The 15723-nt window shown below is 42.2% G+C and overlaps 1 protein-coding gene across 2 annotated transcripts in view; it reads right to left on the reverse strand.

The window, feature by feature from the left end:
• Positions 1 to 15723, reverse strand: part of CNGB3 (cyclic nucleotide gated channel subunit beta 3) — a 249308-nt gene that overhangs the window by 76652 nt on the left and 156933 nt on the right. For both annotated transcript variants that reach the window (XM_069731577.1, XM_069731576.1), the window contains 3 exons: positions 14544 to 14666; positions 9029 to 9170; positions 118 to 277 (listed from right to left, as the gene is read on the reverse strand). In XM_069731577.1, the coding sequence (XP_069587678.1) occupies positions 118 to 277; positions 9029 to 9170; positions 14544 to 14666 (425 nt within the window). The remainder of the gene's footprint in view (positions 1 to 117; positions 278 to 9028; positions 9171 to 14543; positions 14667 to 15723) is intronic.

The following is a 15723-nucleotide window of genomic DNA, read 5'->3' on the forward strand; positions in this document are numbered from 1 at the left end:
TCAAGCCTATCCTTACGAATTGATACCAGTGTATGACTGTTATTTATCTGCAGAATAAATCTCATAACAGAACAATAGAAATTGTTATTGTAAATGTAGTAAGTAGTAATCTCATACCCAGCATTCCTTGTGAATCCCATGTATACTCGTACCAGCTCCGCACACGGTTCTGAATTTGTCTGGGGATTTTATTTGTGTTCATATATGATACAGTTGTGTCCACACTGGCGCGGTAGTAGCTCTGTCCTGCTGTTGCAGCTCCAATCACATCACGCATCTATAAAACACATTTATAGTCAACTTTTTAAGGCTACATTTTTTCTTTAACCCCTTCCTGACGTGCCGTATATGTACGCTCCCGCAAAACGAAGTACATATTCGCAGCCACTATTTCCAGTCACCGCGTGCACAGCTTTGGAATGGATGTTGTCTCTGACAGCAGGCTGTCCCTGCATGTCACTTCAGGGGGTGTACCGCCCCCCGCATCAGCGATCACTGTGATTGGCTGATCAATTCTGACAAGCCAATCACAGCAATGTCATCATAAAGTTGGAAAAAAAAATCCATGTGACATGCTGTGATTGGCTGATTAACCTCTTTGGCGCTGAATGTCTGAACATTAGTTACTGATCAATCAGCGCCAAAGGGGTTATTGTAAAATAGCGATTATCACTCTGAGATTTAGCTTTCGTCACCGCAGGTGCATGATTTGCGACAGCCTGAATACATGTGGGGGTTGCCTGTTTGTTAGGGATTTCCTACATGTATTCAGGCTGTCTAGCAGTCGTAAATCATGCAGCTGAGTTAACAAAAATGAAATCTCCGAGCACACCAAAATATTCAGAGACCACCTGAGCAACGAGTATACTCACTCATCACTAGTAGTGAACATCACTGTAATATTTTTTATACAAACTTTTTTTTACATCTACTGATTTTTCTTTTCATTTTTTCGTCTAAGTGTTTCATCTAAAATTTTTTCTTTCTACTTTTTTCTCTACTTTTTTCTCTCTAATTTTATAATAAATGCTACCCTTTCCACAAGCCCCACACAATACATGGGTAAAAGCACCACTTATACACACATCCCTAATGGTTTAAAGAGTAAAATAAAAATTGTCCATTCATCAAGAAGACGCTATTTGCTAAGGAAGGAATTAGAAGCACAATAGGGTTTTATCTGGTTTAAAATCAATTTTAATGAATAAAGGTTATACTAGTGTGGCACCCCAGGGTCCTGGTCGTCACAGTAGCATTGCTTTCCTCATGGGGAGAGTGATGTTAAGTTTGGAAGCGATGAAAGATAACTCTTATCAGGTAACCACCATACACACAACATGTTCACACTCCAGGCCACAAGGGGGAGCTTTTGATCCTATTTCATAGGTGACTCTCCTATATACAGTATATTGTGGTTTCGAGGGAAAGTGAGTCAGTGCCAGACAGCAGACTGGAGCAGTCTGAGGCAAGAAGAGAGCAGTCTATAGGACTGGAGGGGCCGTTCAGCCAGAAAGTGCTGAAGCTCCTGGACAGAGATTATACCGACAGCAGAACATTGTTGATTTAGCGTGCAGGAGAGCAAAGCACAGGGCAAAGATATCAGGGGAGACCAGCTAGGAGCAGGCGCAGATAACTGGTAGCTGGACCACCGAGGTTGTAAGGACTCTACGACTTACATCAGAGACCGGCAGGACAGCTGAACTGCAAGTCACCTGTCCGCTTTAATATACCCAGGAGGCACGGTGACACCTATAGAGCCCGGGGCATGCTAGAGTACCTGTAAAAAGGCTCAAGTCACCAGTCATACGGGTTACGTCCTCTCCTATATGGGGGACCGAGAGAAGAACTGTGAGGACCTTATGAGAAGCTATAGGCAGTAAGGAACTACAACACCACTGAGCTAAAGAAAGGCTTTTAACTCCCACCTGGTAAAAGGGGACTCTGGATTTGCTTCCAAGCCAGCCAGACCCTTCCTGCCCTGTGATCTGGTACCCTGGACTGTGGCTGCCTGAAGTCTTCAGTAAACCAGGTAAAGAGACTGCAAACCTGTATCATCGTTCTTTACTGCACCATTCACCATCTTACATCTACACACCGGGAGCCCTGGGGATATACTTCACCTGTGGGAAGTTATACCGTCTAGCTGCCATAACATCACCCCAGAGGACCCCTTAAGCAGCGCCGGTCCCCACTGACCGAATACCACAGGTGGCTTCACGAACATAAACTATATTCACCAAATCTCTTTAAAAACTTTCCCCTTTTACATGGGCGCCAGGGCCGCAGACCGGGTCACCACAGTGACATCCCCCTGTGAACACCAGACCCGGTGCCGGGTACCCTACGGCCTTGGCGGGCGACTCACTAACCTGATTAAGTTGTGATCACACAACATTAGAAAAGCATGTAATCCCAGCTGCAGCAGGTCCACAGGTCCAGAGACCAAGTTAGATACAGTAGAAGGAAGGTTTTTATTTTGTCTACACGTTTCAAAGTACCATACTTTTTTCCTCACGACAAAAAGCACAGTATGGTACTTCCAAGCGCATAGACAAAAGAAAAAAAGCAGAATCTTTTAATGTGATTCTGAATTGTCTTCATCCACCAGCAGTGCAGATTCCCCATATTTTTCCTTCTACACATTCACCAGAGGAGGCATATGCTTTCCTTGTCCCTTGCACTGATTCAGGCAGTGAGGGAGATCCCACATTCCTCTATTTATCTTCCTTCTCCTCATCTAGTGAAGAGGGATCACCAGCAAGGCTCCCAAGCACCGAGGCAACCCCTTTATCAATCGATCCCATGTGAACTGCACCCCCGAAAAAATCAGCCAATAATTGCGGATTTTATTCGCAGCTCAGGAATCCAATTTGATGTTACAGGCCTCACTGAAATTGACATGTTCAAAATCTTTTTCAGGGAGGAAATAATAAATCTTATAGTGGCCCAGACAAACTTGTATGTCCATCAATTTTTCAAAATCCCACATCATCATATGCCAAGATGGACCCCTGTAAATGCAGCAGAAATGATGACATTTTGGAGCATTGTGCTGCATATTGGCATAGTCAAAAAAAAATAATACTGGAGTACTAATATACTCTACAACACACCATGGCCATGTAGCCATGACAAGGACACGATTTGAAGAGATCCAAAAATCTTTGCCTTATAGTGATAATGCGTAGTGTCCTCCCCGAGACGATCCAAACTTTAATAGTATAAATAAATTCGGCCAGTAGTTGACCACTACAATCCCCAAAGGGACATCTGTATGGATGAATCTCTGGTTCATTTCAAAGATAGGCTAAGATTTCTACAATACCAGCCCATTAAGAGGGCCAGGTACGTAATTAAACTGTACAAGCTGGGAGAGTATGCCTCAGAGTACACCCACAGAGTTAGGGTCTATGAAGGGAGGTGAGTGGGAAAATTGTGTAGGAATTGCTGCACCCACTGCTGGATAAGGGTTATCACATCTATGTAGATAACTTTTACACCAGCATCCCACTCTTCAAGACCCTCTCTGTCAGCGGTACAGTTGCATGCGGTAGTGTGTAAAAATATCAGAGAGGCCTCCCTAAGCCGCTAATTGGGCAACTGCAGAGAAAGGGCAAAAGCAGAGCCCAATGCAGCGACAACATGCTGGTGGTCAAATATAAGTAGAAGAGGATGTCCTTATCTTGACCATCATATCAGGTCTTCAAACCATACAGTGCCGTGCAAAAAGCTAAAGTATGGTCCAAAAAATTGGCCATACACATTGTATAGATAGAACTGCACAATGCTTTTTTGCTGTTTCAATCTGTAGGCAATACAGGGACCTTCTTTCAGTTTAGTAACATAGTAACATAGTTAGTAAGGCCGAAAAAAGACATTTGTCCATCCAGTTCATCCTATATTCCATCATAATAAATCCCCAGATCTACGTCCTTCTACAGAACCTAATAATTGTGTGATACAATATTGTTCTGCTCCAGGAAGACATCCAGGCCTCTCTTGAACCCCTCGACTGAGTTCGCCATCACCACCTCCTCAGGCAAGCAATTCCAGATTCTCACTGCCCTAACAGTAAAGAATCCTCTTCTGTTGGTGGAAAAACCTCTCTCCTCCAGACGCAAAGAATGCCCCCTTTTAAGAAGGTAGTCCTCAAATCCCTAATGTTTGGCACTCAGGAAGGTAAGGGTCCCAGTATTTCTGAAACTGATGGTGCGGTGCCCATATTGTACCAGGACAATATTTGCAGAAAGAGGTTCCCCAGCAACGAATGAAAGATCACAAAAAAGGGCAGACTGTGATTTTTTTAATCTTCACAGTTCAATGTTATAAATTTCTGTGAAGCACCTGGGGGTTCAAGGCGCTCACCACACATCAAAATAAATTCCTTGGACAGTCTAGATTCCTAAATGGGGTTACTTGTTTTTTTTTTTCACTGTTTAGGTACATTAGCAGCTCTCCAAATGCGACATGGCATCAGCTTTAATAAAAGTTCAAAAAGTGAAATAGTACTCCTTCTTTTCCTGCTGTGCACCCAAGCAGTAGCTTTCCCCCACATATGGTGTATTGGTGTACTCAGGGGAAATTGCACAACAATTTTTGGCATCCATTTCTCTTGTTACCCTTGTGAAAATAAAAAAACGGGGCTAAAAGAACATTTTTTGTGGAAAAAAATGTGATTTTTTATTTTCACAGCTCAAAGTTATACTGTAAACTTCTCTGAAGCACTTGGGGGTTCAGGTGCTCACCATACATCTAAATAAATTCCTTGCGTGGTCTTGTTTACTAAAGGGGGTCACTTGTGTGGGGTCTACACTGATTAGGCACAGTAGAGGCTCTCCAAATGCGACCTGGTGCCCGCTCTCGATTCCAGCCAATTTTGTGTTCAAAAATTCAATCAGTGCTACTTCCCTTCCAAGCCCTCCCGTGCGCCCAAACAGTAGTTTTCTATCATATATGTGGACTCTGGAAAAATTTCACATTAAATGTTGGGGTCCATTTTCTCATTTTACCTTTGTGAAAACATAAAAATTTGGGGCTAAAGTAAAATTTTTGTGAAAAAAAGGAAAATTTTCATTTTTTCCATCCCGCTTGCATTAATTCCAGTGAAGCCCCTTAAGATTCTGAGGACTTTGTAGGGTACAATATTTAGACTGGTGTAACTTTTTTGTATTTTCTGTCATATAAGCCCAACATAGTCACTTCAAATGTGCTGTGTTCCCTAAAAAATGGTTTTATAAATGTAGTTAGAAAAATGAGAAATTGCTGATCAACTTTTAACCCCTCTAACTTCCTAACAAAAAAAATGCAAATTGCCTCTTCTGAGAAAAAGAGGACTTAAACTCTATAGCGCCACCTGTTGGAAGTAGCGATCCTACAAGTCACAATCAACAATTTAACGAGTTGTGCAATATGACTTAGGATAAAAGCCAAATCAGTATCTCAATTCACAGACACGGTGTTTCGGGCTGTTTGCCCTCGTCAGTGCGAAGCATGAGAACTAATTTGGCTAGGTGAGAGGCTCTGGACTGGGGTCTAAGGGGTATAATTTCTCCTTATGGAGAGTGACATACCATGTCTGGCTTGTCAAGGTAAGGAGGCTTATTAACAAAAAAGAATGTTTCAAACACTGTGCTGATTTAAAGTAGACATGTGGTAAATGTTATTTTTTAACTATTTTGTGTGACATAACGCTCTGGTTTAAGGGCAAAAAATGAAAAGATTGAAAGTTGTGAAATATCAACATTTTCGCCAAATTCCAGCTATTTTCACAAATAAACGCAAGTCGTATCAAACAAATTTTATCACTATCATGAAGCACAATATGTCTTGAGAAAACGATCTTAGAACCACTAGGATCCGTTGAAGTGTTCCAGAGTTATTGTCTCATAAAGTGACACTGGTCGGAATGGAAAATATTGGCTTGGTCAGCAGGTGAAAATAGGCTTTGAGGTAAAGGGGTGAAGGACTCATACACACAACCGTTTAATCGGACGAGTGCTATACGTTGTTTTGATGGATAGCATTTACCTAGTTTATTCTATGGGGCTGCGCCCATGTCTGATTTTTTATTTAGACCGAGTGTATTGAGGACAAAATTGCAGCAGAGAATCGGATGGCACGTGCCCATTGAGGTCTATGGGTCCGTTAAAAAAAATGGACTGCACTCAGGTGGAGAAACTTTTTTTTATTTTTCTCTCTATCTCCAAGAGAACGGGATCCCACTCTGATCAAACTCTGATCAGAGTCTGATTAGCATAATCAGACCAATTTTTTCAGATGGAGAAAAATCTATTATTTGTACCTGTCCTAACACAATATAATATAAAACTACATCCTGAGTAGTTGCATTTTACTATTTATTTAATAACACTGTTGTCTTTCATAGAAAGAATATTTTTTATAGTAAAATCTTGAGAGCTTTGCTTTTCTACAGTTTGGACTACGTACGTATGACTAGTTGGCTATTTTTAGTAGGTTACACATTAGAAGGTACCATTCGCGGTAGAAGAAGAGCAAAGTATACTCAAAGGCAAAATGTTACACAGAAGGTTGGGAGATTGGCGGTGGCATAAGTTCAATTTTTTCATATTTGTGAGCCCCAATGTAAAATTCCCAAAAAGGACCCCAAATATCACTGTCTTTAATAGTATGGTCTTCTCAGACCAGAAATGTATGCAAAGGGCAACGTTTCTCCTTGTATGACATGTTAAGCATGCCGAGAGGAGGAGATTTAAAGTCACAATGCTCCTCTGGGAAATATGCAAATTGTGTTTTCAGAGAGGAAGAGGACTAGAACTTTACTGCCACCTATAGGAGGTAGCAATCCTAGAAGTCAATGTTAACTCTTTAACGAGCCTTGTCACATGACTTAGGATTGAAGCCAAAACCAGAATCTCAATTTGCAGACACTGTGTTTCGGGGTACTGCCCCTCATTAGTGCCAAGTGTGAGATCTGGTTTGGCTGTGTGAGGCGTCTGACCGGGATCCAAAATCGTTTCTCCTTGCTGAGAGCGACATGTTAAGCATGCAAAGCAGCAACGAGAACTTTTGGGTCCCCTCAGAATTCATGAGTATAGGCGCAACTGCAACCTTTGTACCCACTATATCAATGCCACTGGAGACTGGGTACAATAAAACTAGGAGTAGGGGGTACAAAAAAGATTAATGTTTTCAATCTAGAATGGTAGCATGGCCCACTAAGAAAATGCAAATGGGGCAAGTAACTCATTTATATTCTTTAGGAATGATAAAACACTGCTGTTGTCAAGAACATGACATCCAGGCCTCCATGGCAAATTCTAGATGGGTAATTTTGTTTTTGTCAAAAATCAGGCAGGATGCTGAACAGAAGAAATCAATTGACAAATGAATAATTGGCATTCCAGGAACATTCATAAATGTGTTATAAGGCTGTCTGACTGCACCCTAAGACAATGTGCACACAGAGGGTTTTCTAAAGTGGTCAAAAATAGTAATCTTAATAATCTGTAATTTTATATTAGCGGCATCATATTCCGCAGCGCTTTATAGTTTGCACACATTATCATCACTGTCTCCGATGAGGCTCACAATCTACTGTAAATTCTCTATCAGTATGTCTTTGGAATGTGGGAGGAAACTGAAGTACACAAACATCGGACGAACATACAAATTCCTTGCAGATGTTGTGCTTGGTTGGATTTGAACCCAGGACTCCAGCACTGCAAGGCTGCAGTGCTAACCAGTGAGCCACCGTGCTGACCTGTTTTGAACAGTTGACATGTGCCACAAACAGGCGCAGAAGGAATTGTAATCTTCCTGCGACTGTTAACTCATTAAATGCCGCTGTCAAACTCTGATGGAGGCATTTAACACGTGCTTTCGGCAAGCGCACCGGAAATCCCGCCCATCGGCCCCCGTGTCACTTGACCGTGGGTTGCTGATGGGTTGGCTTGACAACCAGAGGTCTCCAGCATACCTGTATGGTTGGCACTGCCGGATTGCTATGAGCACCGCCTGGTGGTTGGCGCTAATAGCAAGCCAGCAATTCTGCTACATATAGGCGACCTGATCATCGCCTGTATGTAGGAGAGCTGATCGGGTTATGGCAGCTTCTAGTCTCCCATGGAGACTATTGAAGCCTGCCAAGAGTAAAAAAAAATGTATTAAAAAAATAAAACAATTATAAAAGTTCATATCACCCCCCTTTTGCCAATTCAAAATAAAACAATAACTAAAAATCAAATATACATATATTTGGTATCTCCGTGTTCAGAATCGCCTGATCTATCAATATAAAAAGGATTAACCTGACTGCTAAACAGCGTAACGAGAAAAAAGTTAAAACACCAGAATTACGTCTTTTTGGTCACCGCAACTTTGCATTAAAATGCCATAATGGGCGATCAAAAGATCATATCTACACCAAAATGGCATCTTTAAAAACATCAGCTTGGCACGCAAAAAATAAGCTGTCACCCAAACCGAGATCACGAAAAATGGAGACACTACTGGTATTGGAAAATGGCACAATCCCGTTTTCCAGTACATGACCAATAATGTCGTTCAAAAGTACAACTCGTCCCGCAAAAACAAGCCCTCACATGGCCATCAAAAAATAAAAAAGTTATGGTTCTGGGAAGACGGGGACCAAAAAAACGAAAATGAAAAAAACGAAAATTCCTCAGGTCATGAAGGGGTTAAAGTAGCTGTGTGTGCATACCCTAGTAGTGACACAATATAAAAACAGACTTCTGACAAAAATATTATAAAAAAAATAATTCTAACAAACAACTCTAAGTTTGTTAATGTAGGTTAATTCCCAAGTGTGTCCTCAAAAAAACAATACCATGTTTTGGGAAATTTACTTAATCTTCCACATATGATTTAATAAGCATGTGATAATTTTCACATGTGATTTCTTGGCCATGATTTGTTGAGGTTTTTTGAGGACAGGGTTGGGCAACACAACTTTAAGCTAATTTTCAATAAAACACAATATCCTGCATTGCTATGTTGACTATGAAGCTAATATTGAGTTGTTTTTTACCTGTCCAATCAAACTTGAAAAGACGAAGACTCCAGAAAAATAATTTAGCAGCTGGAAAATTATTTCAAATAATGTTTGAGGTTCTGCAAGGCCACCTATTGTGATCAAAGTCCGCACTGCAAAGTAGTAACATCTCAGATACCTGCGGATAAACATGACAACGACTGATATTTTTAGATGGTCCTGTGAAAGGAATGTTAATAAGAAAACTATAATAGGCTTTCCGATATGAGATTCATTAACCTTATGACATTAGAATAAATCGGAAACCATGGAACGACCTACCCACAGGCCACCTTGAAGCACAAACATGTTTCTCATCATACAAAGAGAGACAGACTGTTCGTGCTTCAGGGCTTCAGGGAGGCCTGTGAGCAGGTCTTTCCTTGGTTTCTCTGGTTTAGAGCAGGAATATAAGACTTTACCTACAGTCCCGCCCCGAAGCACGGGCATATTTACTTTAACACTGATTACACAAGAACTACAAGACGGATTTCTTCACGCCAGGTATTATTTTAATCAGTTTAACACTGCTAGCCTGACAGTGCCTGTAGTTTACTTCGCTTTAAAACTTCTCCAACACCGTAGTAAAGAAATAATGATGATGTCATAATATATTGTTATATCGAATGTTATGGTTTATAGCAAGTGGTGACAGAACGGAGCGTGTCACTTGTTTTGAGACCACATTTTTGTTCAGTTACTATAGTTACTTACAATCCGATGTTAAAAGAACCATTTCTTTAATGGACTAAAAAATAATATTGTCTTTTTTATTTAATATTTCTCATTTCAAGCTTTAGTTTCTTGCTCATCTAATGTGAAAAACGGTAATATGCCCCCTTAACACTAGAGGTCCCAGAGAGGGGTCATTTAACATTTCTACCTTTGGAACCTTTGGAGCTCGAAATTTCTGGGACTTCTAATGTTAAGCCTCCTTGTCTGTATGGCACTTGTATTTAAAGCCACAGTCAGAAATATGAAAATGAGAAAAAGAAAAAAAAAACATGCAAAATATGAGCAGCATACGTGGAAGTGTGCAAAATGATTGACAAGGCATAACAGTCCTATAATAATAGACAAGATTTGTTCAGCATTGACTGTACAGAATGCACAGTTTTTTTATTCAGAAAATGGAGCTAAAATAACAATGCTTTGGGCAATAGTATGCCAGGCTGCTCTGCAACACATCGATACCCATTTCAGAGCCTCTGGCACTGAATTAAACAAATACTATTATAGCCTGGCATGCTAATGTGTAAACAGCCAGGGCAGAATATAACAGACTGAGCATAAATAATGAGTGAGCAGAGGGAAATCACAGTCTAAGGTGCGTGATACCAGGTAGTAGAGATTAGGAACCTTAACGGATACATACATCTTACACTTTTTTTAAATTGTTCATTTGCTTCCTAAATACAATACTAAGGCCTTTTTTAAATAGTCTTCGTTAAAATTTTACGACCATATTGCTGCTGCATAGTGTCTGTAAGTGCTGTATCTAGCTGAGTGCTGTGAAAAAAAATGCTACAAATTTGTCTAAGTTCCCTTTTCTGACGGTTCTCTCTGCTCCCCCATCCCTTTCTCAGCATTAGGGATATCAGCAAGGAAGTTGTATATAGTTCTCACGGGTGGAGAAAGCTTGTACAGTCTCAAGGAAGGCAGAAAAAACAGGCTATAGATAAGGAGGAAAGTAAAATGAATATGAAATCAATATTAATATTGCAATATTAATTATTAAAAATAACCACTAGCAAATATATACCGTATTTTCCGGCGTATAAGACGATTTTTTAACCCCTTAAAATCTTCTTAAAAGTTGAGGGTCATCTTATACGTTGGGTGTCGTCTTGTACGCCGGGTGCAGACCGGTATATGGTGGGTGTATATGTGTATATGGTGGGTGGGGGGGAATGGTCCCGATGACGAAGAGGGGGCATCTCACAGGAAAGAGTGAGTGGAGTATTACCTCATTGTAGCTGCAGCGTGGGGTCTCAGTGCTGGGAGCGGCGGCGGCTGCTCCTCTTTGTGCCGCGTGGGTGCTGTGCTGTGGGGCAGCGGCTCCTCTTCGTGCAGCGTCGGGGCTCTGTGCTGTGGGGCGGCGTATCTTCGTGCAGAGTCGGGGCTCCTCCGGCATTTCCCAATTCCTCAAAGCTCGGAGGCCCCGGCAGCTCCATTGCTGCGATGCGGTGGCCTCCGGGAAAATGGCCGCGGGGGGGCGGCGCATGCTCAGATTCAGATCTCGTCCCGAGATCGCCCTATAAGACGACACATGGCATATAAGAAGACCCCCGACTTTTAAGAAGATTTTATATTTTAACTGGAAAAGTTGGGGGGTTGTCTTATACGCCCAGTCGTCTTATACGCCGGAAAATAAAACACTTTAATAATAAGTCACCATATGTTTGTACATCTCGAAAATATTTTCACATTTGGCTTTTACACACCAGTGTCAGCCAGCTGCACCAATAGAGGTGTGACATGGGCGGGAAGGAGTGTGGCTACACCTACCTGTCAAAATAGTGAAAAGTGGTGTAACTTAGTCCTGAAATGTACTGCAACGCCGCTTAATGAATTATGTGCCTGGTGTCAAGTTCCCGCCGCTGCACAGGAGGAATCTCGAACCATGTCTGCTGCGGTCTCCCATTCTACATCGGCCGCAGTGGAGCCTGCTCAGTGGAGACGTCGCTCCCAGCTTCTGGCTCAGCCTGATACTGTGAAAAGGGTTACTTCTGCCTTTCCAGGCTCTCCCTTTGTAGCCAGCGGTGAGCAGGCTTTTCTGGGACTAAGTCCTGCTTTGCACACACTGAGCATGCCCATAGGAGGACCTCTCATTGGAGGTCGGGGGTTACAGGCAGCTCCTATTGGTCCTCCATGAAGGTCCTGAAAGAGCTGCAACTATAAAAGGTTCAAATGGCCACACGTCCATGCGCTAGTATCAAATGTATTTGGCTTATGCCAGTGGATACTTTACCACTCTTTATATATATGTGGTGTGAGACTGTAGTGCTGGGATTGTACACTCAGGCAGGCAGTTAACGTCAGTGGGGGCAATTAGCCGTTCAAGCACAACCCTAGTTAGGGCAATAGTTTTTGTGGACAGTGCGACTGTGCGGCAACAGAGATCGCTTTCAGTTCACACGGGGTGAAGCTTAACCCACGTGTGAGCTCAGAGGTTATCCGCCATTACTTTGCTGCAGATATCTCTGCACGGTGGACCCCAGGCTGCGAACACACCTTGTTGCTTCCTACCTATACTCGGTGCGTTCCGCTACCCCTAACAGTATACTAGCGCCAGGGTCTGGCTAAGTAATGGTGGACGAACAGCGATTGCAGGGGTACATCCAGCAGCTGAAGGGCTGGTTGGCGGCTCTCGAGCGTGCAACTTCAGTGGTGGATGTTACTGCAATAGCTGTTCAGGCTGCTAGCGTGGCTGCAGCAACTTTAACCACTGCTACCCCTGTTCCGACTTTATCCGACCTCCCGCTGCAAGAGAAATACTCTGGTGACAGTAAGTCATGTAGGGGTTTCGTGAGCCAGTGCGGTATTCACCTCGAGCTCCTGGCTGCACATTTTCCCACAGAGCGGGCAAAGGTGGGATTCATTATTTCTCTTCTGTCGGACAGGGTGTTGGAGTGGGCTATGCCGCTATAGGAGCGCTACGATCATGTGGTGCAGAGTGCTCCTCAGTTTTTGAGCACTCTGAAACAGGCCTTTTTAGGACCTAAAGTCACCCATGATATGGCGCTCCAACTGCTGGCATTGACTCAGGGTACGTCCATAGACAGCCATTTTGCCGTCCACTTCCGGACTTTGGTGTCTGAGCAGGAGTGGCTGCATAAAGCCCTCTTCCCGGTATTTTGGAGGGGGCTGGCTGACCATGTGAAGGACGCTTTGGCCACTACGGAGGTTCCTGCCACACTGGAGGAGCTCATAGCTGTATCAACTCGCATCAACCTTCATTTTAACGAGCGAAGGTTGGAGCGAGCCCAGTGTAGACAGAGGTTTCAGCTGGCTCCCACCTTCGCCAAACCTCAGGAATCTCCGGTCCAGGCATCCGAGTCACATGAGGCCATGGAGGTGTCACGAGCGGGGTCTAAGTCCCAGACCGCTCGTGCACTTAAGGTCTGTTATGTTTGCCACACAAATTAGTGGAAAAACTGTCCTCTAACAGGTAGGAATGCATACAGAGCTGGTGATCATCAGTTATAGGAAATTCACCAGCAGGTTTTTGCTATATAATCGGAGACCAGCATGCTGTAGGGGCAAAGAATTTGATTCCAGGGATATGCCACTTGCTCAGCTGTGTGGAGCAGTTTCAATACCATCAGTGTTTTATGAGCAGGATATTAATACTTGAGGACTAGGTTTTGTGTGCCAAGCAGCCCAGCTAATCTGAACCCACCACCGATTAGCAACTTTCTGCCTATACACAGTGCACACTTGAAGCTGTCAATCAGTGGTGTGGGTGGGGTTATACATAATTTAGTATTTTGAACAGTGATGCAACACAGATTCTATCAAAACTGCATTAATGGAGTTGTTCACTACTTGGAAAACCCCTTCTCAATCCCAAGTTGTATAATAACACCGTTGCGGTTCCAGCAGTGTCGGCACTTGCTCTCCCATGGATCATATTACAGTCTTATGTCACAGAATCCCTGTGGCCACTCAGTGGCAGCTTCACTCTCCCTGTCTTGGGATGAATCACATATATCCGGAGGAAGTTACAGAGCAGCAGTTTTCACTTCCTCTGGATGTATGTGATTTGTCCAAAGGAGGGGAGAGCGGAGCCAACGCTAATTGACCACAGGGATCGCGTGACATACCAATGTCATGCAATCCCTGGGAGACCCAATGCCAACACGGCTGGAACGGCACTGTCATCGGCGGTAAGTGTTATTACTACTGTCTGAGTAGTGGACAACTCCTTTATACCATTCATTAAGTGGTACATAACTGGAATCAGACTCTCTGCACCTACATTATACTGTTCTCAGATTACATGGCACAAACCTGGATCAAAACCTATAGAAATGTGTTTTTTTTTTCTTCAGAAATCTATTGTACCTTTTGCTTTGTTCACTTTATGACTTATTGAAGTCCATTATGAGCACGGTTGTGTATGTCACTTTGAGCTACTTTCATACAGTCCCACGATATGGAGGATGCATAAATAATACACTTCATCTCGGATCTCTCCATCATTTCTATTGTCTTTGTGTCATTTGTAGAGGAAATGAAATAACAAGCTGTCACTCCTGTCAAATGGCGCATAGTTATATGGGTAGCTGCTGAACTTGACCTTTTGCGATAATATATTAGCATTAACTGTTCCTCATGTCTAACACATATCACCTTACTAAAAATATCCTATGAGCATCTAAAAGGTTATTGCTCGATAATGGAAAGGGTTAAATCAGATGTAATGTGTGCAGGCATTTTAACCGTTTCGTGCATCAAGCTGAACATTTGCCGACAAATATTTAGTAGCGTAAGGCTAAGCAGGACTTACATGTTGCCATTTCCATCATAAACCCATTTGGTGCTCCCAATGCCTTCGTAAGTGGACGCCCAATAATAGATGCATGCATTGATGTGAAGAATAAACAACAAGTAGCCTGTGGTTCTAATGACTCTGCGGAAGAAATAATACATTTGGTGGGTGCAATAATTCGAGCAAGCGGAACAATATTTGGGTCAGGGTCAGGAAATTAGCATTAATAAAACACAACACATTTATTCGCAATTTTTTTAAATTTCAACAAGATGGTACAATTTTTACATCAGTGTTAAGAAATCCATTTTCGGTTCTGTAATAGGAACAGAAAAATTTCCAGCAGAGTGTGACAAGCAAAAAAACAGCAAATTATGGACTCCACTGCTTATAATCCGAGTCTTAACGTTGAGTTTGCATGAGAGCATCCATTATTGTGATGGAAAAAATTAGTGCATGAATGTACCTGAGATGGAGCCTTCTATAGGGAAGCTATCATTAGAACTTAAGTTATTGTTTTGTTATCTGTATTAAAAAGGAAAAAAATAGAAATTTGGCAATTTTCACACTGGAAACTGGGACATTTTTAGACTTGTACTTCCTGCTGTTTCAGGAAACAACACATGTACATAGACACAATGGTGACACCCCAACCTTAACTTTTGCATGAAATCATCTATTGAGCGTGTGCAAAGGTCACTGTGAAGGAGTGAGCAGCATCACCTGGGACATCGCCTATTGTGATTGGCGGATCTTGCACTATCAGCTATGTATCATTGGAATTCTGCCTCTGATGATATGAAGCCTTGATGAAAACTGACAGGGATTAATCTAAAAAAGCCTGAGTGACCAGTGTGAAAACTGCAAGATTATTCATTTTGCCTTTAACCCCTTCACCCCAAAGCCTGTTTTCACCTAAGTGACAGGGCCAATTTTTACAATTCTGACCACTGTCACTTTATGAGGTTATAACTCTGAAACGCTTCAACGGATGATTCTGACACTGTTTTCTCGTGACATATTGTACTTCATGAAAGTGGTAAAACTTCTTCAATATGACTTGCATTTATTTGTGAAAAAAACAAAAATTTGTCGGAAATTATGAAAATTTAGCAATTTTCAAACTCTTAGTTTTTATGCCCTTAAATTAGAGAGTTATATCACATAATATAGTTAATAAACAACATTTCCCACATGT

This window comes from Ranitomeya imitator, chromosome 6, assembly GCF_032444005.1.
Source record: "Ranitomeya imitator isolate aRanImi1 chromosome 6, aRanImi1.pri, whole genome shotgun sequence".
Taxonomy (NCBI): Eukaryota; Metazoa; Chordata; class Amphibia; order Anura; family Dendrobatidae; genus Ranitomeya; species Ranitomeya imitator.